Source organism: Syngnathoides biaculeatus, chromosome 14 (genome assembly GCF_019802595.1).
Source record: "Syngnathoides biaculeatus isolate LvHL_M chromosome 14, ASM1980259v1, whole genome shotgun sequence".
Taxonomy (NCBI): Eukaryota; Metazoa; Chordata; class Actinopteri; order Syngnathiformes; family Syngnathidae; genus Syngnathoides; species Syngnathoides biaculeatus.
In genome coordinates this window covers 28,506,796-28,532,790 of record NC_084653.1, presented here as the reverse complement: position 1 = coordinate 28,532,790, position 25,995 = coordinate 28,506,796, and the positions used below count along the sequence as shown (strand labels likewise).

Here is a 25,995-nt window from a genome sequence, read left to right as displayed (position 1 = left end):
GGAACCAAACCCCCAAATAAGTGGCAGCGAGCCCCCCCCCCCCCCCCGTGCAGACCGGCGGCTACGTCAGTCACGTGCTCCCAACGTGAGCCGGTGACGTCACGCGGAGGCTCGAGGGGTCTGGAGCGCACCAAAGTCGCCCATTCGAGCGCGCGTCCCGTCGCGCGACGCCTGGGCCTCCTCCTCCTCCTCCTCCTCTTCTTCCTCTTCTTCCTCCTCTTCCTCTTCTTCCTCCTCCTCCTCCTCCTCCGATGAGACGCGGCCACCGCCGGTCCGGCTCGTGCTAAGTTGGGACGCGCGTAACGATCCGAACGAGCGCGGGGTCCCGGCTCCCCGCACGCCGCCATCGAGCTTTGCGGGTTTGACAGCGGGGCGGGCGGGGCAGGGGGGGGGGGTTGGGGGCGGGGCGGGCGGGGGCGACGTTCTTCACCCGTCCGCCCTGCCGGCGGGCCGCTGAGCGAGGCCGCTCGGGTCCCCCTCGGCGCGGCTCGCCGCCCTAACCTTTCCGATACGCCATGCACGCCTCCGTCGGGGGCCAGCGGCCGCCGCAGCATCAGCAGCAGGCGGCCACTTCCACCTCCTCCTCCACCGCGTCGTCGTCGTCGTCGTCGTCGTCGTCTCACAGCAAGTCCCTGGCTTTCTCCATCGAGCGGATCATGGCCCGGACGCCCGAACCCAAGGCCGTCCCGCCCCAGCCGCCCGGCTACTGGGCCCCGGCGCACGACGTCTGCCCGTCGTCGCTCCACTGCGTGATCCCGCTGCTTCCGCTCGGGTACGCCGCCGAACACCGCCGGCTCCCCCCGGACTCCCCGGAGGGCCCGAACCCGACGGCGGCGGCCGCCGACCTGCTCGGGTTCGGACTCAACTACGCGTGCGGCCGCCGGGACGAGTCCGCCCGGAACCAGCCGGACGGCGGCCGCTACAAACTATTCCGGCCCCGCGTGGTGACCCAGTCGTCCTTCCCGTCGCGAGGTACCGTTTGCTACCTGGGCGGCGGGGCCGGTTCCGGGGAGGCTTCGGCTCCTGCGGGGCTCCTCAACCTGCACCCGATGGCGTCCTACCTGCTAGCCGGCGGCGGGCACCGGGCGGCCCCGCTGCCCGACCACCTCCGCGACCTCCTCAAGGACCGGGACTTGTTCGGAGACAAGAGTCTCAAGACCTCGGCCGAGGCGGCGGCGGCGAGGCTCGGAGGCACCAAGGCCAAAGTCTTCACCTGCGAGGTCTGCGGAAAAGTACGTTTTGCTTGCTTCTTTTTTTTTGTTTTTTGGTTTTGTTTTCATTTTTAACCCCCCCCCCCACCACCACCCAAGAAAAAAAAATAACTCAGTTCACCGGTTTTCTTTTTTTTTTTCATTTTAATTTTATTTCTATTTTTTTTTTTTTTTTGTGGCGTTCTTAAACGGCTCCGTTTCTTTTTCCATTTTGAAAAACAAACGAGAAACGATGGCGTCGTGGTCGTGGTGTCCCTTTTATTTTGACCAGATGTTTTCTGAACAAACTCAAAATGACGTTTTATTATATTTAAGGAGAAATATTCCGAATAGTCTCGCTGGAATGTCGAAGTTTTTTTTAAATTGACTTTTGGAAGCTCGAAAAAGACCCAAAAGGAAGAAAAAAAATGTCCGTGGGAAGGACTGATCCATTTCATGCGCTTTCTTTTTTCTTTGATTTTTTTGAGTCATATTTCTATTTTTTTATGTTGAGGAGGATTTTTAGGTGTGCTGTCATTTGTTGAACGTGATCTTTTTCGAATACCTTTAGACGATTTAGTCGGTGACAAACATGCCGTGAGATGTTTTTTTTTTTTTTTTTAATGTGCTATTTTCAAAATGCCTTTTTCAAAACCCGCTAAACAATTTCCCCGCACATACGACCAAATCTTTTCCGTTATTTTTGGGCACGTCTAAAATGAAATTATTCCAAGGCGTTTGATATTCTGAAAACGTGCGGGACGTTTGAATAGTTTGCAATATCAAAGAATATCAATATCAAGACCGGGCAATCTAGCTTGTTTTATGTTTTTTTTTTTTTTTTTAAATCACGGAGATGTTCGAACCTGGGAAATGTGATGAAAATGATTTTTTTGAAAGGCCTCCATCTTCCTGTGATATTTTTGCAGACGTTGCCGAAGTATTTGAACGTCATCTGAATGAGAAGCTTCCTTTTTTTGTCACGACTTCAATTGACAGTTAAAATGCACTTTGTGTGTTTTTCGGCATGTCGGTGATTTTTGTGCGTGCTGAATTGTTCCCAAAAAAAAGAGAAAGAAAGGAAGGAAGGAAGAAGAAGACGATTGGGTGGCAAAGGCGCCTTTTCGTCGTGGCTCACGACGCCCGCGCGTGTTTTTCAGGTGTTCAACGCGCACTACAACCTGACCCGTCACATGCCCGTGCACACGGGGGCGCGCCCGTTTGTCTGCAAAGTCTGCGGCAAAGGATTCAGGCAGGCCAGCACGCTGTGCAGGCACAAGATCATCCATACTCAGGTGAGGCCACCTCGACCCGTTTCGAGTCCGCCAGAGCTCCCGTCGCATTTCGCTCCGAGTTGTTCCTTTGATTAAAAAAAAAATCCAATAAGTTGGACGAGTGACGCGTCACTTGAGTGCATTTATCACGCGAATGCAACTTTTTCTTCTTCTTCTTTTTCACATTAAAGCAATTTTCGGCGACTTTGTCACATTTGATCCAAGTATGAATTCATCTCCTACGTTCCGTTCCGTTCTGAATCCCTTCAGTGAAGTTTGTGTTGCCTTTCCTTTCCTATTTGGGGGGCAGGTTTTCCTTCTTTTCGATCGGGCCTTCTCTTTTCTTTTTCTTTTTCTTTTTTTTTTTTTTTTTTGCTGTATGTCGCTGCACGATTCAAACAACGTGAAGCGGCGCTCGTCGCCGAAATGCGCAAAAAAAAAAAAGTGACGCTTTGTCGCGCTGTGCCTCAGGAAAAGCCCCACAAGTGCGCGCAGTGCGGCAAGGCCTTCAACCGCAGCTCCACGCTCAACACGCACACGCGCATCCACGCCGGCTACAAACCTTTCGTGTGCGAGTTCTGCGGCAAAGGATTCCACCAAAAAGGTGAGCGGCCGCGCGCATCTTTCGAGCATCGACGGCCCCGCGAATTGCAAAAGCAGCACACCCCACGCACGCCTCGCAAAAAAAAAAAAAAAAAAAAAAAAAAAAAAGGGCTCGTTCGGGTTGGAACCCTCAAATTTTGAGAATCGTCCTGCATCACTTCAAAAAGTACTCATCTGAAATATTCTTACTTGTTATAGTTACCAAATCGATAATGAAATGTTTTCCACATTTTCTTTTTTTCCCCGTCATGTAAACGATGGCTTTGTTTTTGTTTTACAATATCATGTATAATAGGCCCGTATTATTATAATAATATTTATCGATTTATTTATTTATTGGCCACGTATGTAACAACACACACGGAATTCGTCGGTGCCGCCCTGGTACTGGTATCACATTCGTGTTGAGTACCGAGACAAACAAACACACTAACAAGAACGAGGAACAAAAAACATTGAATGAAGGTAATAGGGAAGATTTTTTTTGGTCGTCTAGTATTGACATAAATTGTTTTGCTGGGCTGTTCACGACGGATTGTTCCACACATGCTGCTGGGAAGAAAAAAAAAAAAAATCAAAATAAATCACACCTTTCTAATAGAAACGTGAAGCGAGACTGACGTCTGCCGGCTCCAGGGCGCCCCCTGCAGTCACCGAATGTTACTGAATTGATTCGTTCGGATTTTTTTCTTTGTGCTCAAACACGACAAAAATGTGTGAAAATAAACATTGTTCTTATTTTTGCCCAAATGTGATTCCTAGGACTTCACAAGGCTCAAAGAGGTGTGGCATTGTTGCCACGGTAACCTCAGCATCTCCAGCTCCGTTTTGCAGCAAACAACAGACACGCCACGTCTTCTTTTTAACAAACAAAAGGCAGTACCGTGAACGATCCGCAGACATTGCTGAACATTTTTACCACCCCCCCCCTCCCTCCCCCCTCTCGCTCTGGCAAGAAAAAGTAGATCGTCACCTTGAAGACTCGCTCACAAATTAGAGGCAAGGAGTGCTCGCTTCAACTTTTGCATTTGTCACTCCTACTTGAAGTCGACTCCAAAGTTAAAGCCGAAACCCAGCCCATGAGGACTTTTGGATTTAAAGGCACCGCATCGTCCTCCGGCTTAACGTTAATGCTAAATCTCGCCTCTGTGGCGACGACGCTACGCTCGGAGGATTTTTGAACTCCAAACGGTGGCACACGGTCACAGTGCTCAGTCGTACGTTCGTTCTTCATCCTCTGTGTAGAATGAGGAATATTAGCGCCGTACTGATGATCTAGGCGTCAAACTATTTCATTTCTCTGGCTAAAAACATTCGATGAGCTTTTCTCGATTTTGACCGGTTGCGACGGCAACCGGCAAAGTGTTTGTCGGCTAAAAGTGTGCGTTTGGGCCCACGCAGGCAACTACAAGAACCACAAGCTGACTCACAGCGGCGAGAAGCAGTTCAAGTGTTCCATCTGCAGCAAGGCCTTCCACCAAGTGTACAACCTCACCTTCCACATGCACACGCACAACGACAAGAAACCCTTCACCTGCCCCACCTGCGGGAAGGGATTCTGCCGGAACTTTGACCTCAAGAAGCACGTCAGGAAGCTGCACGACCACCCCGCCGCCGCCGCCCAGCGGACCGTCACGCCGCCGCGACCCTGAGCGCCGGAAACGTCCGCGGGAACGCAAGACCGCAAAGGTCGCTCGTCGTTTTGCCGCTTCGTCGTCACCCCGACAAATGACAAAAATCAAACAACAATCTGAAAAATCATCAGGTTCCGTTTGAGGCCGCGTCGGCCATTTTTCAATTGTGACCGACGGTCTTACGAAACCGAAAGAGAAGAAGCCGTTTTTGTCAGAAGCCGCGCTGTGAAAATCCCTTCATCGCGATGACCAGATGAGAAATAGTTTCAAAAATACGTTTGTTTTGGTTGGGTTTTTTTCACGGACCAGTCAACCATTTTTATTTCCTCGAGTCAAATAAAGGCTTCGCCGGTTGAAAATCCCCATCGAAAAATTAGCTGGTACCTTGTTTTTGTTTGTTTGTTTGTTTTTTTAAATGAAATAGACCACTACTTTAAAAGACAAAAAAAAAAAAAAATCCGACTAATCATTTTATCCCAAGACTCAACGACTCCACTACAGAATATGTGAAAATCTGTGTGGACGTTTTCGGCTCTGGCCACACCCACCAACGCAAATATCGCTCATTGTTGTAAGAAGAGTGAAGCTAAGCATAACTATCAATGAAATGCAAATAACATACAAGGCAAGCCTACTTGAGCGGGAATTCTTTTGCGTCCCACTAAAGGGAGTCGGCCTTCCACACTTTGACAATCAAAAAAAAAAGTTTTTGTTTGATTCCCAACAGACCTTTCCGATGGCCTTTCCGTCTTCAATCGATTCTTTCATCAGAATTGCACATTCCCTAAGCGCATGTGAGGACCATTTCCTCCCTAACATGAAGTTTTCCAGGCGCACGCTACTGACAACCACCACTGCTTGTGGGACAAGATGGCGGCAGGGGGCGTGTCAAGACAGGGGTTGAGACAACGCGGCGATCCGATCGGCTCTTATTCTACGAGTGACTTGCAGGTCGGAAAGGTCCATTGCAAATGGGAACAACAACAACAACAGCAATTTGTGCACGGATTAACCACGCCCACTTGTTTTTTTTTTTTTTTTTAAAGTCCACCCCCAGTATTTAGTGGCTTGGCATCCCAACCTTCAGACTTCAGAACTTCAGAACTTCGGACTGGCTCACTGTTTCCTCCTGTGGACAAAAACAAGTTTGCAGGGAAAATGCGGTGTGGCTGGAGCACACGACGGCACATTTGCTGCCCAAGGGGCAGAAAAACTTTGGGTTTTGGTTTGCAGCACCTCAAAGATTCTGCTTGAGACCCTCCGCGAGACGGTCACCGCCGCCACCCGCGTGGTCTGACAAAAGGATTTGGTTCTGGCCCTGTTAGTTGTAGGTTCCAATGATTGATTGCTGCCAATCAACGGCGTTTATGCTCCTGGACCTCTCAAAAGTACTCCATAATCTTATTGGACCACAGAACCAGATTTACATCCAAACATAACTGGCGCTTTTGCACAAAAAGCCAAAGAAGAAACCATATCAGAACTTTGCGGAAGCTTTTGACTCCGGTAGTTTTGGTGGGAACACTGGGACACTCGCGGAAATAGTAAAGATCCTGATGGGGGGGCAACCTGACTGATTGACATCCGTCTAAAGTGGCAGCATCGGCACTTGGAGGTCCCGTCACTAAAAGGTCCGTGCAAATGTTGCGAGAGCCGTTCCATTCCTTAATGACTTGAATTCTTTGTACTTTTACTTCTTACAACCAACAAAAGATACGCTCACAGATGTCTCCAAATGACGCCCCCCCCCCACCCCCCTCCGCAACAGGGTCTTCTCTCGACCCCCTAAAATATCCCCCGAACTCGACTTTGCTTGGTTTTCAAAATGTTCCTCGTTCTGCAGTTCAGATCTTTGTACTTGTAGTTCCAAGGCTTTGGTTCCTGTCCAAAAGGTTCACAGCTGCAGAACCGGCCCCGGCGGTTCCTGGGTCTATCAAAACAACTACCCCCCCCCCCCCCGAGGGTGGGCTTCTCTTGGCCCTCCTAAATGCGCTAAAAGACGGCATCTGTTTCCCGGTGGTCTGGACGCGGATGAAGGCCCCCCCCGCGTCCTTCCCCGTCCTCCTCCTCACTCCGCTCCAGATCCTCGTGGACCAAAAGTGGTACCAGGACTTGCCGTTCCTCATGTGCATTTCCACCCAGCGTTCCCGGAACGTGGTTCTCGAAAATAGACCCCCCCTGCCCCAGCCCCCTCGTTTTCCCACACGAGTGTCTGCACTGTTTGATTCTGTTTTGTTGCACTTGACTGCAAATAAACGTCCTTGTTGTTATTCCCGATGATGGCTCCCGTTATGATTTGTGCTCCTTCATGTGGTCAACGTGACCTTTTTCGCTTTGTCTCAGTTGTCATTCTCGTTTTGCATTTTTTTAAATTTAGAACCAATGATGCCATTCTTCCACTCCGCATGCAAAAGGACTCAAGTTGAGGTCGAGTCTCGTGATTCTTATTCTCACTTTTATCATCCTCATATGAAAAGTTCCTCTTCCTTCCAACAGGACCCAATGGAAAAAAAAAAAAAAGCCTCATGAGTGGCCACATATTTACTTGAAGTCAAGTTTAGAGTCAATAATTGTGGCACACTACGCTCCTCACGGTGGTGTACAGCGTAGTACAATTACGAGAAGGAAAATGCGCGTAATCTTTCACAAGTATAAATATTTTGAAGCTTTAAAAAAAACAAAACATTCTGGACTGATATCCGAACGAAGAACAGTAAAAGTCTGGAAACGTCCGAGTTCCCGTGAAATGCACAAATGTGACGTCAGGCCAAGCTCATTGGACGGCTCTCCCCTGTTCGGAGATGGCGCTCGATTCCCGAATGTCACGTGGTTGCTGGCCTTGTGCTTTATTTTGTTTGCTCGATCGTCGTACGTTCATTTGAAGCCTCGACATTTCATAATGTAACATAAACCCACCGGGTCCCAGAGATGGCCCCGACCCATTTCAGGAAAATGAAACTAACTAACTGCTTGGAGCTTACTGAGAACGTTTCCGTTCCTGCCCAACCCACTCCGGAGAAGGTCACGGACATTTTGCTTTCTGGAACTTTTCCAGTTTCCGGTCCCACTTTGCCGGACGCCGGAAAAACCTCCCGTTTGCATGTCCTTCTACACAAAATAAAAGGTCTCATTCGATTGGGACACGTCTTTGCTTTGTAGTCCCCCCACCATTGAAGAAGTCATCTGTCAACATGCGGAGCGACAGTCAGCACAGTTTTAATCGGAATGATGAGGAGGCGCGCCCGCCAGTTTGGAGAACTGCTGTGGACGGCCATTTTGGTTTTAATTTGAAATGGTAAACGGAAGCGGATGTGTCAACGGAGGCTGGTGCTGCTGGCGTAACCTCTGAGTGGGGCGACGCCGACGTCTTTCGAGCCTCCGTCCAAAAAAAAAAAAAAAAAAAAAACAGGTGGGCCTCTCACAAAGCTCGTCTGGAACAAACTTAATTCATTTGTTAGTTGCTTGGTTAGCTAGCTAGACTAGCGTGCTTTGCTATCCGACATTTCGAACGGTGTGACTCAGTGGGTCGGTACCGCCGACGCGACGACAGGTAAAAGCAACACGGCGCTTGCTTTGACTTCATTTCCTCGGAAGTGAGTGAAGGACGCCAGAAGTGAAAGCAGCAAACTTAGTTTGACGTCATGTGGCAGCTTTTGGAGCGCAATCACTCGGCTTGTTTTCATTGTGCGGCGTTTCCCGTCACGTACTTGTTGCGAGGGGACGGCCGCACACGTTCCCTTCGAGAAGGAATCTCTGTCCAAGCGTCCGTTCATCCTAACCCATCCGAACCCTGAAACCAACAAACGCGCAGACGCTTTGATTTTACCCGGGAAAGGAATTACAGCAGGGGCTGGTTTCGCCCAAAACACTTGGCTCGCTTCTGAGCAAATCATTTAGAAAATGACCTTATTTTGTGAAAAGAAGGTTTTCTGCTTATGTGTCAGATCAAACACTAAAATGACAATAAAAGTCAGGACTGATTTTGATAGCGACGCACTGCACAGAAGAATTCGATTTTTGTTTGTCTTAACATTCCATCCACTCCATGAACTGGGTTATTTTTCTTATGATGGCAACACACACACTGGTTTACCACATACTTCTTTGAACCACACGTGCGGTGCAAAATCCCAAGCGTGTTTGAGGAGCCTCAACTTGTCCGACTTGCAATATTTTGGCACTTTTTGAGATTGACCGCCTAATCTTGATCTTCTTCTGAAAAGCTGTGCTGATCTCCAACCCAAAGCAATGCAAGGCCGCCACCCACAGGGCTCAGTCAGTCATTACAGCGGGTTACAAACTTGAATTTCACAGACGAGCTTGGTCGAGACCCACATCCGGGCCTACTTGTTCGAAAAAAAAAAAGAAAAAAAAAAAAAACCCACAAGTGCCGAGTACATGTGATGTTTTTTGATGTCGTATTTTCTAAGCAGAAGCCATGTTTCGCCTGTTGAGTCGCCCGGGCCGGCGGCGTCCCTTCTGCCCGGCGGGCCAGCGGCGATACCAGCACCACCGCGCTGTCGTGGCCATCCGGCGGGAGGACATCAACCCTTGGGAGAGGCGGGCGCCCCTGGCCCCTCGCCACGTCCGGGAGCTCACGCAGGACGGCGTGAAAGTCCTGGTGCAGCCGTCCAACCGCAGGGCCATCCACGAGAAGGTCCTCGCGCTCGTCACGTGACGCGGCTGATCAACGACCGCCTCGTGGCGCCCTCGCTAACGTGCGGCGCTCGCCGGCTTCCTGCGTTGCAGTTCTACGCCAAAGCGGGCGCCGTCATCCAGGAGGACATCTCGGAGGCGTCGCTCATCATCGGCGTCAAGCGGCCGCCCGAGGAGAAGGTGATCCCCAAGAAGACGTACGCCTTCTTCTCGCACACCATCAAGGCGCAGGAGGCCAACATGGGGCTGCTGGACGACCTGCTCAAGAAGGTGAGGCAGGAAGTGACATCGCGGTCCTTCCTCTACTTGCGGGGTCGAGGTGGTTGGTCCGGACAAAGTTTTTGGCTTTGTGCAGGTGCAGGCAAATGTGGATAGAATTGGAGTCTTTTGACTCAAATGGCATTGTGTGTTTGCCACATACAGGAAATTGTATTGTACCATAAGATAAAGTTGAGAAAGATTTTTGCCAACTAAAGTAGAAAGTCTCGTAAAGGATGATGTGGAAACTTTAAAAAAAAAAACCAAAACATTTGCACAGATCGGCACTTCCCAAAATGTGCTACGACAAAACCAATTTGGTGGTGGTTGAGGGTTTTTTTTTTGGGGGGGGGGTCAAACTAAATGAACAAATTTTCACTGGTTAGACTGACAGCATGACTGTTAACTTTCCAAAAAGCACAACTTGGTGACTTCTCTGAGCCGTCTGGTGGCTCTTTTTGGCAAAAGGCAACTTTAGAGTGCTATTTCCCACGACACGAAGGTGAGAAAGCCAGCTCAACTGGTTTCAATGCCTCAAGCGACATTGCATCCATTCATATTCCCAGCCGCTTATCCTCACAAGCGTCGCAGGAGTGCAATAGCCTATCCCGGCTAAGTTTGGTCCTGCAATGGTCGCGGTCAACGTTGCCTCCCTTGCATCTTGTCATTGTAAATACGCGGCACGCGTGAGTTCTCGTGGCTGTGTGAACCAAAACAACAAATCTGGTTGATGTACTTTTGGGATTGTGGAGACACAAAGTAGTGAATTGTTCATTCGAGCCTTTTGTCACTCGTTTGTTTGATGAGTTTTAGTTATTCATTTGTTCCTGTGCTTGTTTATTCAACATGTCATTCATTCTTCGTGCATTCATTTATTGCTCATGCACCTTCCATTGATTTAATCGGCGTCATTTATGGGTCGCATGTTTGCTTTCATTCTCATGTGTCGTTGTTGAATTATTGTTCATTGGAAGATGCATTCATTCATGTATATAGCTTCCATTCATTCATGAGTGATACATGAATGAATGGAAGGAGGAAAAAGTACATTTATGGCAACAGAGATAAGATTAGGTATTAAAAGATGAGTTTGGGCCAATTGTTGTAACGCTGAATGTTCTTTGTGTTTACAGGAGGTTCGTCTGATTGATTACGAGAAGATGGTGGACGCTAACGGCTATCGTATCGTGGCGTTCGGTCAGTGGGCCGGCGTCGCAGGTAAAATCCCGATTTGTACACCCCGGGAATGGCGTCACCGCAACCCGATTGGATTTTTCATCAAGGTGGAAGGAATTTGTCTATAAGGAAATGTTTGATTTTTTTTTTTTTTTTTTTTTTTCTTCTTCAGGCATGATCAACATTTTACACGGTTTGGGTCTTCGCTTCCTGGCGCTGGGGCACCACACCCCTTTCATGGTAAGCCCTCATTCCAAACAGGCAAAATTCACATCGCGATGCTAACGGCGAAAATACTAACGGATAACTGCTCTCCTGGTACGATATCGTCGCGCTAACTCTTCCTAAACAAAGTGTGGTTTTGCTCAATCCCAAATAGTAAGCCCACAGATCGTGATGCTAACCCGAATCGCTGGCGGCTAACTGTTCTCCCAGATGAGCATCGTTAATGTCTCGCACACTCAGTGATTTTCTAACGTCTAAAGCAGGGGTGTCCAAACTTTTTGCAAAGAGGGCCAGATTTGGTAAGGTGAAAATGTGTGGGGGCCGACTATTTAGCCTGACATTCTTTGAACCATTAACATTAAATACAAATGAACTTTTTGGGATTTTTTTTTATTTAATTACAAATGGCATACTTTTACTTTTACATTTAGGTTTTTACCGAAATCACAAACCACAAAAAATTAAGAAAACTATAAAGGATTTGTGGCATTTTCATTGGACTCACGGACTCTTGTGAAAAAGCTTTGCTGTGCCGTTAAAACAGCTTCCAGTTGCTTCACTTTTTCCACCGCGTTTGTTCCCAGTTAGCTTGTCGTAGCTAGCATGTTTCGTCTGGTAGTGCCTCTTGATGTTGAATTCCTTGAAAACAGCCACAGTCTCTTGGCAAATTAGGCAGACACAGTTGTTTCGTATTTCAGTGAAAAAATACTCAAATTTCCACTTGTCCTGGAAGCGGCGGCCCTCGCGGTCAACTTTCCTTTTTTTGTTTACAGACGCCATGTTAGAAATGGGCTGGGCTGAAACGATCACGCAAGGTCAAGGGTCACGGCGGCCAGAGTGCGGCCACAGGGCTACTGCCATCTTCTGGTGAAATGAAAAATATGAAAAATAGCTTTTTGTACTTTTTATACTGTGGTCAACAGTGCTGGCGGGCCGCATATTATTGATTTCATGATAGAGGCCGCCGGCCGGTAAAAATTTGTCCACGGGCCGCAATTGGCCCGGGGGCCGGACTTTGGACATATCTGGTCTAAAGGGACGCCAGCGCCCGTCGCACAGCGTGATGCTAACCGATCGATGCCAACTGCCCGCCGCGTGTGTTTTTTTCTCCTCAACAGCACATCGGGATGGCGCACAACTACCGCAACGTCTCGCAGGCTATCCAGGCCGTGCGCGATTGCGGCTATGAGATCTCCATGGGCCTCATGCCCAAGTCCATCGGTCCCGTCACCTTCTGCTTCACCGGAACCGGCAACGTCTCCAACGTACGTTCTGCAAAACGATGAAGGCTGCGTGACGACGTAACTCTTTGTCTCCTGCAGGGAGCGCAGGACATCATCAACGAGCTTCCCGTGGAGTACGTCGAGCCTCACGAGCTGAAGGACGTTTGTGAAACCGGAGGTGGGAAATTGCATTCCTCACGATTCATACTGGGCGAGAACCGATATCGGTATCGGGCCGATACCGGGCTTTTTTTCAGCCGGTGGTTGCAGAGTAGCTGACTCGGAATGAGACAGAAAAAAAAATCTTGATACTACTACTACTACTACTGCTACTACTATTATTTATATTATCATGTATTACAATCTTTAAGCTTTGGCGTGTTTTCCTCTCAAATTGTTGGCACTTGCAAATAAGACGCTGGTCCGTTTTTTTTTTTTTTTTTTTTTTTTCCCCCCTGACCGAGAGCAAAACTCACAAGCAGCTTGTATGAAATAACATTATGATTTTGTACTCGTGAAGTACAAGTCTGCAGGCAGACCCGAAAAGGCGCACACGAGCGAGCGAGGCCACCCACGAGGCCGACCCAGTTCCGCCAGTTCTGTCAGGAGGGGTGGCTCACGGTTCCAGCAGAGTACTACCCAAAACCTTTGAGCCACGTCATGCAATTCAAAGGAAATGTCAACTTTCGACCTTGGGAAAAAGCATATAAAATGGTCTCTCTGTCATTATTGTTGCATTTTACAAAATGAAATCATTTTGATGATCCTGACGGAACTGATTTGACGTGAGACACGGAAATGAAAAGTGTCTTTTTGCACAGTGCATGTACACTATGTAAACTTCTGGCTGTTGACTGGTTAAAGGGTTTTGTAACGTTCAGCTTGTTTCACTGATTTAGTGATTAGCATGCTCAAATATGAGCCTGGAGTAAATATTTGCCAGTATGGAAATACTGGCAACCGGCATGTTGAGCTTATGCAAACGCAAACACAAACGCTTGGATGATGTGCTCATTTTTGCTCGTCGCTGACATTATTGCCACTGTCAGATGTGACTGAGATGTTTTGCCAGTTAGCGTGCGGCTAACAGCTTACGTTGTTGTCGTTAGATATGACTAAAGTGTACGCCACCGTGCTGAGTCGTCACCACCACCTGATGAGGAAGAGTGACGGCATCTACGACCCCATGGAGTACGAGAACCACCCAGAACTGTACACCTCAAACTTCAGAACCAGCGTCAGTACCCGCGCACACGCTCACATTTAGTGGATATGAAACATCTGCTTTTTCTGATAGAAACATTGACGTTTTCCCTCTTTACTGTGACCTATGACCTGTGGAACTCACGTGAAAGTATTTTTCAGAGAGGAATTCAACATGGAAATCAATACTGAAATAATGTGGATGCACAAATTGGGACACCGCCTCAGAACTTGGCTTGCGGCTGTGTTCCAAATGAAACGAAACTACAAATCATGGCAGGAAAATCCCACGAGAACGTCCAAACATTTTGGGATTAATCAGAGGCGCATTAAATTGTCTCATTGTTAATACTGATTACAGCCACAACCCCACTTATGTAATAAACTAACTTCCATCTAAATAAGTGTAATTATGTAATAGTAGCTAAATCTTTGAGATATATATATTTTCCCCTTCAACACGTAGCACCCCCCCCCCCATCCATTTTCTAAGTCGCTTATCCTCACGAGGGTCGTGGGAGTGCCTGAGCCTATCCCAGCTGTCTTCAGCAGGACGCAGGGTGCACGCCGGACTGGTCGCCAGCCAATCTCAGATTGCCAATCGCACATGGAAACAAGCAGCCATTTGTGTTTGCATTCACACCTATGGGCAATTTTAGAGCCTTCAATGAACCTCGCACCCGTGTTTTTGGGAGGCGGGAGGAAAGCGACGTACCTGGAGAAAAGCCTCACCGGCACGGGGAGAACATGCAAAATTCACACAGACTGTGGCAGGATTTAAACCGCGGTTCCCAGAACTGTGAACCAGTGGCGTCACCGCTGCACCGCATATTGACAAAGAAAAGCCCAAAAACAGTTGTTGTGAATTTTTTTTTTTTTTTTTTTTTTTTTTTTTTCAGATTTATTCATTTTTTTTTAAGAACGAAAAACTGTAGAATCAGCCCTAAGTTATCAGGGCCAGCATGTGATTAAACAGGGCTCATGTGGGTTGCTTTGGACGGACACTGCCAGACAAATACTGCTGCTGCTGCTGCTGCTACTTTCTTTGTCTAAATGCAAACACGGGTCGGGCAGCGTTGCCTTCGACGGTAGCGACGACCTCCCCGACACGGTCGCCGGGTAGGCGCGACCGTTAGCCGGGTTAGCGTACCTCGCGTTACTAGCTGCCCCGGGAAGCCCAGTAGAAGGTGCCGTGTGCGGTCATGTGACTTCCTGAAGTCTCCGTCGAATCAGACGGCTTGCGCAAGAAGTAGTTGATAATTAAGCCGTTTTTGATCAATAAAAGCACCCCACAGCGTTCATTTATTCATATGTTTTTCCTTAACATAATTATTGTGGTAAGAGTGGAAAGCATACAGGATTACACACTAGCGGAAATGTCAAATTTTGCACATGCTCCTCAACTCCGGACCTCGTTTTTACTTTTTTTTTTGATCGTACGTCACATGGTTGAATCCGTTTGGACGCCTGCGTCCACAGGTGGCGCCGTACACCAACTGCCTGATCAACGGCATCTACTGGGACCCTCAGACCCCGAGACTCCTGCGCCGGCTGGACGCCCAGCAGCTGCTCAGACCCCCCAAGGGCAACAGCGCCACCAGCGAGGGCATGCCGGAACTGCCGCACAAGTAACTAACGACCACCACCACGCTCGCGTTGCCTTCCGATTACGTTCAGCGATTCTCGTCTTGGCAGACTTGTCACACCAAGAAGAAAAATACGGAGCACCATCATCGGCAGGCGACATAAAAGTCCAGTAGCGACGCAGCCGGCCCTAAAGCCGAAAGTCGGAGAAATTGCAACGATAACATTTACCAAGAAAAATGAACGTGCGGTATTGCGGGGGTTGGGGACGAAAACACTTTTAGTATTTGTGAGAATAAGGGCAAAGTATATTTCTTTTTCCAGCACCCAGATGTCATTTTGAGGAAATCAAATCTCAAAATTACAAAAATGATAAAATTGTAATTATGGAAAAAAAAAAAAAAAAAAGTTTTTCACGAGAAACCTTGTATCATTTCAAAAAGAATCAAGTCATCAAAATAATTCCAGAAACGAGTAGAAAAGGACAGACTACATAATGTAATATGCCAGAAAGAATAACGTCACCAATATTGTAGGCCGCTGTGACTTTATGGCCTTGAAATGTAAGTGAAAGAATAAATCCAGTGGCGCTCGCCTCGTTTTTGGCGGCAGGCTGCTGGCCATCTGCGACATCTCGGCCGACGCGGGCGGATCCATCCAGTTCATGAACGAGTGCACCACCATCGACAAGCCTTTCTGCATGTACGACGCCGACCAGCACATCGACCACGACAGGTACCCGCGACCCTGCGTGTGAAGAGCATTGACGGAAAATGTTGCATTGAATTTTTGCAAGGTTATGAAATATGGCGACTCCTTCAGGTACAAGTGAGCCTATTTGCAAGTTTTTCGAGATTGATTTTTTTTTTTTTTTTTTTTGTCTGCGTTGACTTGCTAGCAAACAATTTCCTGTCCGTAGCGCCGCTAGACGTTAGCCGGTCTTACGTGAGTCGCATCGCCGTGCATATTCAAGCCTTTGGAGCTCGCTAGCCGCTAACATTGGCGCTAACCCCCCCCTTCCCGTCCCGCCCCCAGCTGCTATTTTCTGACAACTTCTTGTCTTGGCTTCCCCCCCCCCCCACCCCCCCAGCGTGGAGGGCCACGGCATCCTGATGTGCTCCATCGACAACCTTCCGGCCCAGCTGCCCATCGAGGCCACCGAGTACTTCGGCGACCGCCTCTTTCCGTACATCTGGGAGATGGTGAGAAAAAGCGCTGGGCTGCTGTCGGAGCTTCTCGTTCCTCAAAGGCACAGCATTGGGGAGGGGGTGCATGCGTACCAACACTTTCACTTAGATTGTAGCCACATTTCAATCAGAAAAGGATTTCATTCCGTCAATGCACAAAAAAAGCGCAAAAATGCTGCGGTCCACATCGGTCGGGTCTCGAACAGGACGCTGGGTCGGTCTGTAGCAACCAACAGAAGCGACTTCTTGTCTTTTGGTGTCCGCTTTGAGTTGAGGAGCAATAATAACGCGCCTTGCCTTGACCCCCAGCTGCCGTCGGACGCCGGCAGACCCCTGGACCGGGAGGACTTCAGCCCGCAAGTCCGAGACGTGAGCAATTTGCAATTTCCTTTTTCGGAAAAATGACAATTGATCGTTTTCCTGCTACGTCAAATCATTTGATTAAAAAGTCCATCGCAATGAACTGCATTAGCAAGAAAATTTCCAAATTTGTATGCCTTCTTTTTGAACTTATTTTGTTGGAGAGAATTCTTCCCAAATTTGTTCTTTGTAACTTCACATCAATTGTTTTTATATATCAAGAGTTAGGGTTAGAAAATATTCCATTCAATGTTGTGACTCCATCTGTCCAATTCCTGTGAGAAGAATTTCAGTCAGTTTTCGGAGTGAGTTGATGGGGAATTTTCTCCTGCCGTTCCAGGAGCACCTTTGTCGGGTCGCCGACGCCGGCTGTCGGTCTCTGCTCCAAATCGACCCCAAAGGTGTTCTGTCGGGTCGGGGTCAGGGCAGTCCGGTCTCCTCCGTGGCTTCGTGGACCTCGGCCCTTTTTTTTGTGCACCGGTGCGCGGACACGTTGCAACGGGAAGTGGCCGTCCCCGAACTCCCTCTCGGTTTTCCGAAGCCTTCGGACGGAGCTCAGGGCCTCGTGTCGGCTAACTTTGTGGGGACAATTTGCCGACGGCCCTTTCCTCTTCCACGCGTCAAGGTTGGGGAAGACACGGGTGAGAGAATTTCATGTGGATGAACTTGACCTCGACCCGCTAGAACTCTTTTGGATGAATTCGAGCGGAGGCGGAGAGCCGGCCGGGCCTCCTCGCTCAAAATGAGTCTTTGGCCGCACAAGAGAAAGTTCCGGGAAAAACGCACTTCTACTCTTCGTGGGGAAAACCTTCCCAGAAGACTTGAAGCTGTTCGCTTTCACTGCTATCTCATTTTTCTCTTTCGAAAGAATTCCATCCGACATCTCATTTCATTTGAACGGAGTACTCGGAGCCATTTGTAGCCCACCCTGTTCGATCGTGCGTTGTTCACTCAGTCACTCGGTAAGCGTCGAACGAAAAATGTTTGCTGTTGTCGTTGTTGAACGTAGGCCGTGATCACCTCCAACGGAGCCCTGACGCCAAAGTTTGAGTACATCGAGAAGCTTCGAGAACAGCGGTAAGACGTCCCCCCGACCGACCTAATCTGATGTATTTTTTCACATGAGGACGCGTCTCGTGCCTTTTTTTTCATGCTTTTAACCACATCAATGCAAAAGTGCCAAATCAGGGACGGATGATGAAATAGTCCATGTCATAGTTTTTGAAGTCAATCAACATCCATCCACGGTGTGATCCGCGGGAGTTCTGGAGCCAATTCCGGCTACCTTCAGGCAGGAGGCGGGCGGCTGGGGTACTCAGAAACAGACAAACAAGCATTGGCACGCACACAAACTCCACCGAGGGAGGGCCGGGATTTGAACCCCGGTCCTCAGAACTGTGAGGCCAACACTCAAACCAGTTGCTCCGCCATGCCGCCCACTTTAAATGAATTAGATTTTGTATTTTTACTAGATTTTTTTTCCAAACTATTATCAAAGTAAATTCTGATGTTTTGTTATGGGGGTACTTTATAAATATTACAAGAATGTTTCAAAATTTAAAACATTCTTGTAATATTAGTGTCTTAGTGTTGTCACTTCTTCAAGCCGTTTCAGTAGCAGGTGATGCGGTTATGATTGTCATTCTTCTTTGAAATGGGAACAAAAGGATATTGTTTTGCTAAAAAGAAACAAAAACTGCACAGAAATGCATCAGCGTTGTGATTTCTTTTTTTGTTTTTTGTTTGTCCTGTGAGGGAAACGTGTCCCCTTTGCATGGAATCTGATTACTTTCTCAGTGTGAGTTCATGATGGTGATTATAATTATTTCCATCTCCTTGCTCATATTTAGGTCAGTGTCTCTTAAGATGTCCTAATTGAGCTTCTACCTTTTTTTTTTTTCTTCTCTCCAGACAAACCATCAAATATTAATCTTCCTGCTAATCTTAATCTCACATATGCGGCTGAGTCCTCCTTGCTTCTTTCTTGAATTTTTAATTAAGAGCGAAGTCAGACGTGCCGCCGCTCGTCTCATCCAATTAGCGCGCCGCTAATGAGAAGAGCGGGGGGGGGGGGGCGCCGCTGGGATGGATATGAAAGGCAAAGGTCAGCGGGGTGGACGCCGCCTGTCAAATTTAGGAATTGTAATCGTCCAACGGGCACATGCTCGGTTGTGTCTGGGGGGCATTATTATTATATTACAATTATCAATCAAATATTGTAAAAGCAGAGTAGGATGAACTGCTTGTTTCATTCTTCATTAATTAACCAATTCAAAGCAATTTTATGACGTCCTCCTTTAGGGAAATCTATTCAAGATAAGCGTTTACACTTGGACGGCACGGTGGCGCGGCTGGAAAGCGTCGGCCTCACAGTTTTCTGACGACCCGGGTTCAATTCCGGCCCTCCGTGCGTGGCGTCCGCGTGCCTGCCTGTGTGGCTTTTCTCCGGGTGGGCACTTCGCTTTCCTCCCGCTTCCCCAAAACGTGCTTGGAGACTCCGAATTGCCCGTCGGTGTGATTGCGAGCGTGACTGTTGTCCGTCTCCACGTGTCCTGCCGTTGGCCGGCGACCAGTTGGGGTTTACCCCGCTTCCTGCTTGATGACAGCTAGCATAGGCTCCAGCACACCTCGTGAGGATAAGCATCTTGGAAAATGGATGGGTAGATGACGATGGCGGTACTTGGTGTAGAAAACATCGTCATTTGAAATCTATTTACATATTAAGCTATGTGGAAAAAAAAAAAAAAGTCAGTCTGAACATAATTATTTACGCACGGTGTAAATATGGTGGCTCGTTAGGGTTAGGGCCAAGTCTTCCGCGACAGATATCTTGCTTATAAATTGTTTGATTTTGTAAATAAGCGTAAGCAAAATGACTGCTGAACGTTCACGATGACGTGCGCCCGTCGCACGCCTCTTGCGAGTCACTTGAATGTTCGTGTATACGCCCGACCCAAATAGGTCTCTTCACGTGGAAATAGTTGACCAGAGGGCAACAACAATAATAATAATAATAATGAAAAAAAAAAAAAGTCTCAGTGAAAACCCGGCTAGAATGAGTTCACGTGTGATTCGGCGATTGGCGGCGGCGTTGCTTGGTGTCCTTGAGAGCAACTTTTTTTTTTTTTTTTTTTTTTTTGTCGCCTGACCTCCGCCAGGGAAAAATCCCAGATTCTGCAGAAAAGCCACATGAAGAGAGTTCTGATGCTCGGGACCGGCTACGTCTCCGGACCCGTCGTGGAATACCTGACCCGCTGCGACAAGACCCAGGTCACCGTGGGTGAGCCTCCGACTCACGTGCTCACGTTTCCAAAGGCTGCTAGCTTAATGCTAACATAGCGTGACGCCGCGGGACGGTTTTCGGAAAGCTTCCGGAACATCCACACGTGGAATGGGGTCACGTCATTTCGTGACAAAACCTTTGGAGAGGGCTTTATTTGATCACTTCCTCCTTCCAAAGCCGACTCTTGTGATTGGCTCTCTGCGGTCGCGGGCCAATCTGATGGAGGCTCAAACGTCAAACTGCTGCAAGCGCGTCCGTCGTGATGGAGGTTCGCCAACTTTGAAGAGCAAAATAGAGGGAAACCACTGAAAAGGGAGAACTTTTGACAGAAAGCGGAAACCTTCAGAAAAGGCGTCAAATGCTGTACATTCAAAAATACATAAAGTAGATCTTTACAGTGTAAGACAAACGTTCATCGTCCCAAAATGGGTGGACAGAAAAGACCTTTAGCTGAAAACGCATCCTTGAAGCTTAGAGTTAACCGAATAGGATGCTCTCTGTCCTCCCTCGGGTACATTTAGACACGAAAATGAAAACTCGTCAGCCGCTCGTAGCCACAAATGCAAAGTTACTCATGATTGGAAGAGTTTGAGATCATTTAATAATTGACGGCTTTGATTTGTTTTTATCTTGTAGTTCATGTGAAAAGCATGTTGAGTTTTTTTTTTACGGTAAGCGGTTACAAATTCAGTTGGACGATTTCTTTGGCTTTTCGGGTTTCAGCGTTGGCCTCCCCAGTTCCGGTTTTCGGTTTCGAATGTTTATTTCGGTGCTCATTTTTAGCGTCTGTGGACCTGAAGCAGGCCCAGGATCTGTCGGCCAAATACGCGAACACCATACCCGTCGTGTTGGACGTCAGCAGCCAGGAGCCGCGCTTGGTCTCCCTCATACGGGACCACGACCTCGTCGTCAGGTGACCCTTCGTCTTTCCGTTGGATTTTTAGCGCTCGCTCACGATGTAGCGTAACGTGTAGCGCGCGGTGCCGGGTTAGGGAGTTGTAACCGAGGTGAGTTTGGTTCCGCAGTCTGCTGCCGTTCGCTCTCCACCCCCTGGTGGCCAAACACTGCATCAGCCAGAAGGTCAACATGGTCACCGCCAGCTACTTAAGCCCCGCCATGAGCGACTTGCACGCCAGGTAATGCAAGTACGCACACGCATTGGACGCTCCACAACGCCTTGACTTGGACACGCAATAACTGCGCACACGACACCAGCAGCGCGTTCATGTCACGACCGTCGACGCAAAAAACAAAACAAAACACAAAACTAAACTGTTCCTATTAAAAGGAAGCCCAAAAGTAGTGTGTGTGTGTGTGTGTGTGTGTGTGTGTGTGTGTGTGTGTGTGTGTGTGTGTGTGTGTGTGAGAAGCCTCGTCTACGTAACACACGTGGATGCACTACAGACACACACACACACCGTACACACTACGGACACGCTCTAACCACACACTAACAAACACTTCATACACTCATCCGACCTTACTACACAACACAGTTTGCACTATAACAGACATTCACACAAACTGCGCACACAACAGTAGACAACCCACCAAGTGGCGTGTTTGTGCGTGTGTGTGTTAGGGCAGAGGAGGCCGGTGTGACCCTGGTCAACGAGATGGGATTGGATCCCGGTATTGATCACATGTTGGCAATGGAATGTATTGATCAGGCCAAAGCCGACGGATGCGCCGTAAGTACACGCACACGCACACAGACAGGCGTGGACGCACGCTCGGCAGCACTTTGCATGTGTGTGTGTGTGTGTGTGTGAGCCAGGTGGAATTGTACGTGTCGTACTGCGGCGGACTTCCGGCTCCCGAGTGTTCGGACAATCCTCTGCGCTACAAGTTCAGCTGGAGTCCTTCGGGCGTTCTGCTGGCCTCCATCAACCCCGCCGTCTTCCTCCGGGACAATCAGGTCAGCGTGCGCCACTTTGATGCGACAAACTTGAAAATGTTTGTCGTTTACGATTGGGGAGGACGGGCGGGAGGCGACGAGACTGCGTTCACCATCCTCCGCTCGTCCCAAATCGACAATTTTGATATAGCGGAAAGAAGATACGGACGGCCTCAAAATGGCTGCGGAAAGTCCCGGTGTCGTAGTTTGCGATCAGGGATTGAATGCAATGAAGTTTTTGCGACAAAGAAGACTTTAATGAAGCCGCTGTAAGCGCCATCTGAGGCGGGTCCACCTTGAACTGGTAGCTGCTGCTGGAATGTTGCTCTTTTTTTTTTTTTTTTTTTTTACATGTACATTCGACTCCGATTATATTGTGTGTCTACACGTGTCGCGTCGCCCAAAATCCTTTGCGCAAAAGGGATGGACGCACGTTAGCCCTTCTGTGGCATTTGGCATCACGCGTCAGCACAAAGTAAGCAAAAGTTGTGTGTTTTGTTTGATCCCAAACTCCCGCCGGCTCGTGTCGCGTGGCGGTCGCCGTCGTTCTTGTGACTTCTTTTTAAGACGCGTTATGAGGAGTGCCAAAACGCTGCTGCTGTTGTTGTTGCGTGTCCCTCAGCTGGTGAGCATTCCCGGAGGCGGCGGTCTGATGGACGCCGTCACGCCCGTGGACTTCTTTCCGGGCTTCAACTTGGAAGGTTATCCCAACCGCGACAGCACCAAGTACGCCAAACTGTACGACATCCCGGACGCGCACACGCTGCTGAGAGGGACGCTGCGCTACAAGGTCGGGTCGGGTCCGCTCCGCCACACGCTAGTTGGCTTCTGTGCTCCAGTACTTCAATTCTAGTGCGGTTTCTAATTGGGTTCTCGTGTAGCTGTAGACCTGTTCTAATTCAGGTCCAGTTTTGGTTGAGTTGTAGTTGACTCGTAATTTGAGTCCTGGCTCACTTGTAGCCGCTTTGCCTCGTCGCGACCCGCTCGGTCGTCGATTGTCACTTGTCGTGGAGTTGCTGCGCTTGTCACCAGGCGCGTGCGGCGCCGTCTTATGTTGCGGTGCCTTCAGGGTTTCTCCAGGGCCGTGCGAGGTTTTGTGAAATTGGGTCTGATCAGCAGCCAAGCCCGCCTCCCGCCGGCCGACGCGTCGTCCGCCGTCACATGGGTGAGACGAGCCGTAAGCCGAGCGTGTGGGCGTGGAACGTGGATGATTGACGCGGCTTGTGGTCGCAGAGGGCGCTGGTGGGCCACGCGATGGGTTTGCCCGCCTCCACTCCTCGCGAGGCCTTGGAGGCCGCCGTGTACGAGCGCGTCGATGGGGACGACTGCAGCTTGGATTCGCTCAGATGGTAAACGCAAATATTTCATCTGCAATACATACCTTCTGGCTCCGCTTTGGGCCAATGCGAGTGTGGAAAAGGGACCCGGCTGACCTCTGGGGACTTTTGTTCAGGTTCGGCATGCTGAACGACGACGTGGTCCCCCCCGCCGACAGCGTCCTGACGGCGCTCAGCAAGCACCTGGAGGCCAAACTCTCCTTCGGTGAGGACCTCGCAAGCAGCCTGTCACAGCTCACAGACCACCAGTCTGAAGTCGCTCGTTGACTCACTGATTTTGCTTTGGAACGAAACCGCTCCAGGTTCAAATCTAGATCCGATCTAGTTGTGTCTTGACTTGCTCGTACTTTGGTCCAGGTTCAGATTGAGCGAGCATCGAGCTCAGTGCAGTGCAGGTTCACTCCGAGTCCAGATCGAGTTTTGGTTTCAGCTCCGGTTTGCCTGTAGTTGACGTCGGCTTCTTTCGGGTCCTTTCCTGGTTCAAATCGACTTCCTGTGTAGTCAGGGTCTAGCTCTGTTCAGGTTCTGTCTAATTCACTTTCTAATAGTCGGTTCAAACGCAGAGTGCTGCTTTGTTTTGAGTTGAGTTCATTTCTTTCAGTCTGGTTTTGGTGCTACTTGCTTGATGACATTTTTTTTTTTTTAGTAGAAAGTGGCAGCGTGAGCCGCAAAGGAACTGACGAGGAAGTCTGTGTTTGTCCAGGCAGCGGCGAGCGCGACATGATCGTGCTGCGTAGCGACTTCGGCCTTCGTCACCCGACGGGCGAGCTGGAGAGCAAACGCGTCAGTCTGGTGGCGTACGGCGAGGACGGGCGATTCTCCGCCATGGCCAAGGCCGTCGGCTACCCGGCCGCCATCGCCGCCCGCATGCTCCTCGACGGTTTGGCGCCTTTTCTGGATTGCGCGTTTGAGCTCCTTCTGGCACATTTGCGGTCTCGCAGACAAACAAACGCAGCGTCTCCAAATTGCCACTTTTGGACGTTTTCCGTTGATTTTCCACCACTTTGATTGTCTGCCCCAACAAGCCAACGCGGCCGGCGCAAGCTCGCTTTTTGCGATTCATCCGTAAGCGAATGGCACAAAGTCCAACGCAATATTTCCCCTTGGAAATCATTTCAAATGGGATTGATTGATTCATTCAAATCAATAAGAACTCTTCTGATAATGAGGGGGTGTCACGCCGATTCTGTGGACCGGGCTTCAAATAATACCCCCCCCCCCCATCCCCGAAAACTTGCGTTGATTGGACGCTCTAAATTGTCTGTCAGTGGATATTGTTCGAGTTACGCCCCGCCTCCTGGCCGCAGACGGCCGGGTGAGGATCCGGGGCTCATGAGGATAAGCGTCTCACTTCACGGCGCAAAGAGCGAGGTTCCGCCGCTGCGAACGACCGACATTTCAGTTCCGCGTTTTAGTCTGTTTTGTTGCCTTTCAGGTGAGATCAGCACCAAGGGCGTCGTGGTGCCCATGAGCAAGGAGGTCTACGGACCCGCCTTGAAGCGCCTGAAGGACGAAGGCCTGAACATCACCACCTCCAGCGCCCTGCTCGAGTCGTCTCGATGAGGCCGTCGTCGTACGTACTGCCGTTCCGCTCTTGCGCCTTTGCGGCTCGCCGTCCTTCTCAGCCAGACCCGACAAGCTAAAGCCGAACCCGCCTCGAGTCTCGGGGACCCGAAACCGCAAGCCCGGCGAACTTTGGTTTGGGGCGGTTGGGGGCGGACGAAACAAAACATTTGCCCGCGCCGCCAATTTGCCGGATTCACGTGAAATTGGCCCGCACGCGATCATCCGCCGGCCTTTGACTTTGATTGGAAGGCCCGGCGGGTTGCGGGCGTCGCTCCTCGGGAAAATCAGGAACGTGATCGGCGTTTTGTTTTCAAGACCACGCTCGACGCGGCAAAGAAATCGGCGGCGTCTTTTCGTTCGTTTGTTTGTTTGTTTTTTTTTTTTTTTTTCCAAGTGAATACGTCAATTTTTATCCATTTGGGAAACTTCCGTAAGTTCATGATGAGGTCAAACAACCAACCGGCTGCTTCGTCAGTTGAAGGAAAAAAAATTTATGAAATATTACACGGAATGCAGATATCGAGATCGTTTTGTGCGTGAAAAAAGTATTATTTTTTTTTTTTTTTTGTCTTTATTTGACTTTTGCATGTTGTTTGCTTTCATTTTAAAACTTTTTCTTCCTACGCCCCAAATAGTTTTAATTTTGTCAATAAAATCCTGAAAATGTTTTTTTTTGTGGAGTGGATTTACAGATTAGTAACGCGCAATCGCAATATTGTAAAAAAAGATATTTTTTTAATATAAATATATATATAATATATAGATATATTAACACATTGCGTTCAAATTGGGAGGTTTATATCGATGTTTTTTTATCTCATTTGCGCTGTCAGTTTATTACAACATTTTGTTGAGATATATATTTTTTTCATTTGGTTAAAAACAAACAAACAAACAAAAAAATATATATATATATAATTTTTTTTTCTTTTTTAATGGGTAAAACCATGTATTTTTTTGAAAAGAGAGCATTTATAGATATACAATAGTGTTCTGCCTACAAGGTGTGTTCAATTTATGACGAAAATGTTTGTGAGCAAATTCCTTTTGTGACTTCTGTGACCCGTTGGCCACTTTTGCGTCGGTTCTTGCAAAACGGGCCAGTTTGGGGGTCGTTAGGCAGAAGTAAAACATGCAAATGAGGCGGTCAAGATGTCGTCTGGACCCTTGACCTACTTCTACTTCTCTTGAGGACCCCCCCCCCCCCCCCCCCCGCGGGCCCCTTTTGGAATACGTTTTGTTCAAACCTTGATGATTGAAAAAATGAATCAAATGGTGGCTAAGTCGCACGTGTGTTTTGTGCGTTAATAAAAACAAAAACAAAAGTTCCAACAAGAAA

General features: G+C 48.7%; 1 protein-coding gene across 3 annotated transcripts; it reads left to right on the top strand.

Moving 5' to 3' along the window:
• The first annotated feature begins 500 nt into the window (after window positions 1-500).
• On the top strand, window positions 501-25,324 carry aass (aminoadipate-semialdehyde synthase). Of its 3 annotated transcripts, XM_061841511.1 has the most exons (26): window positions 501-1,232; window positions 2,351-2,485; window positions 2,936-3,068; window positions 9,132-9,358; window positions 9,451-9,627; window positions 10,749-10,833; window positions 10,964-11,031; window positions 12,135-12,281; window positions 12,339-12,417; window positions 13,349-13,476; window positions 14,922-15,070; window positions 15,639-15,761; window positions 16,117-16,228; window positions 16,523-16,582; window positions 17,583-17,650; window positions 19,732-19,853; window positions 20,640-20,769; window positions 20,882-20,992; window positions 21,439-21,547; window positions 21,634-21,774; window positions 22,376-22,543; window positions 22,823-22,918; window positions 22,987-23,102; window positions 23,207-23,295; window positions 23,794-23,970; window positions 24,526-25,324. In XM_061841511.1, exons 1-26 carry the CDS (start codon window positions 516-518, stop codon window positions 24,651-24,653), a joined length of 3,795 nt encoding a protein of 1,264 aa, XP_061697495.1. In that variant the 5' UTR covers window positions 501-515; the 3' UTR covers window positions 24,654-25,324. The 3 variants fall into 3 exon arrangements, with proteins under 3 accessions (XP_061697495.1, XP_061697496.1, XP_061697497.1); XM_061841512.1 differs by lacking the exons at window positions 501-1,232; window positions 2,351-2,485; window positions 2,936-3,068 and adding an exon at window positions 8,017-8,251 and having other exon boundaries at window positions 9,135-9,358; XM_061841513.1 differs by lacking the exons at window positions 501-1,232; window positions 2,351-2,485; window positions 2,936-3,068 and adding an exon at window positions 8,017-8,251.
• Window positions 25,325-25,995: the final 671 nt, after the last annotated feature.

Excerpts from the sequence above, each read along its gene's own strand:
- aass (XM_061841511.1), top strand. The coding sequence starts at position 516 with ATGCACGCCTCCGTCGGGGGCCAGCGGCCGCCGCAGCATCAGCAGCAG. Across the intron at positions 16,583-17,582 it reads TCAGCCCGCAAGTCCGAGAC|GCCGTGATCACCTCCAACGG; the intron begins GTGAGCAATTTG and ends TGTTGAACGTAG. Across the intron at positions 19,854-20,639 it reads CAAGACCCAGGTCACCGTGG|CGTCTGTGGACCTGAAGCAG; the intron begins GTGAGCCTCCGA and ends GCTCATTTTTAG.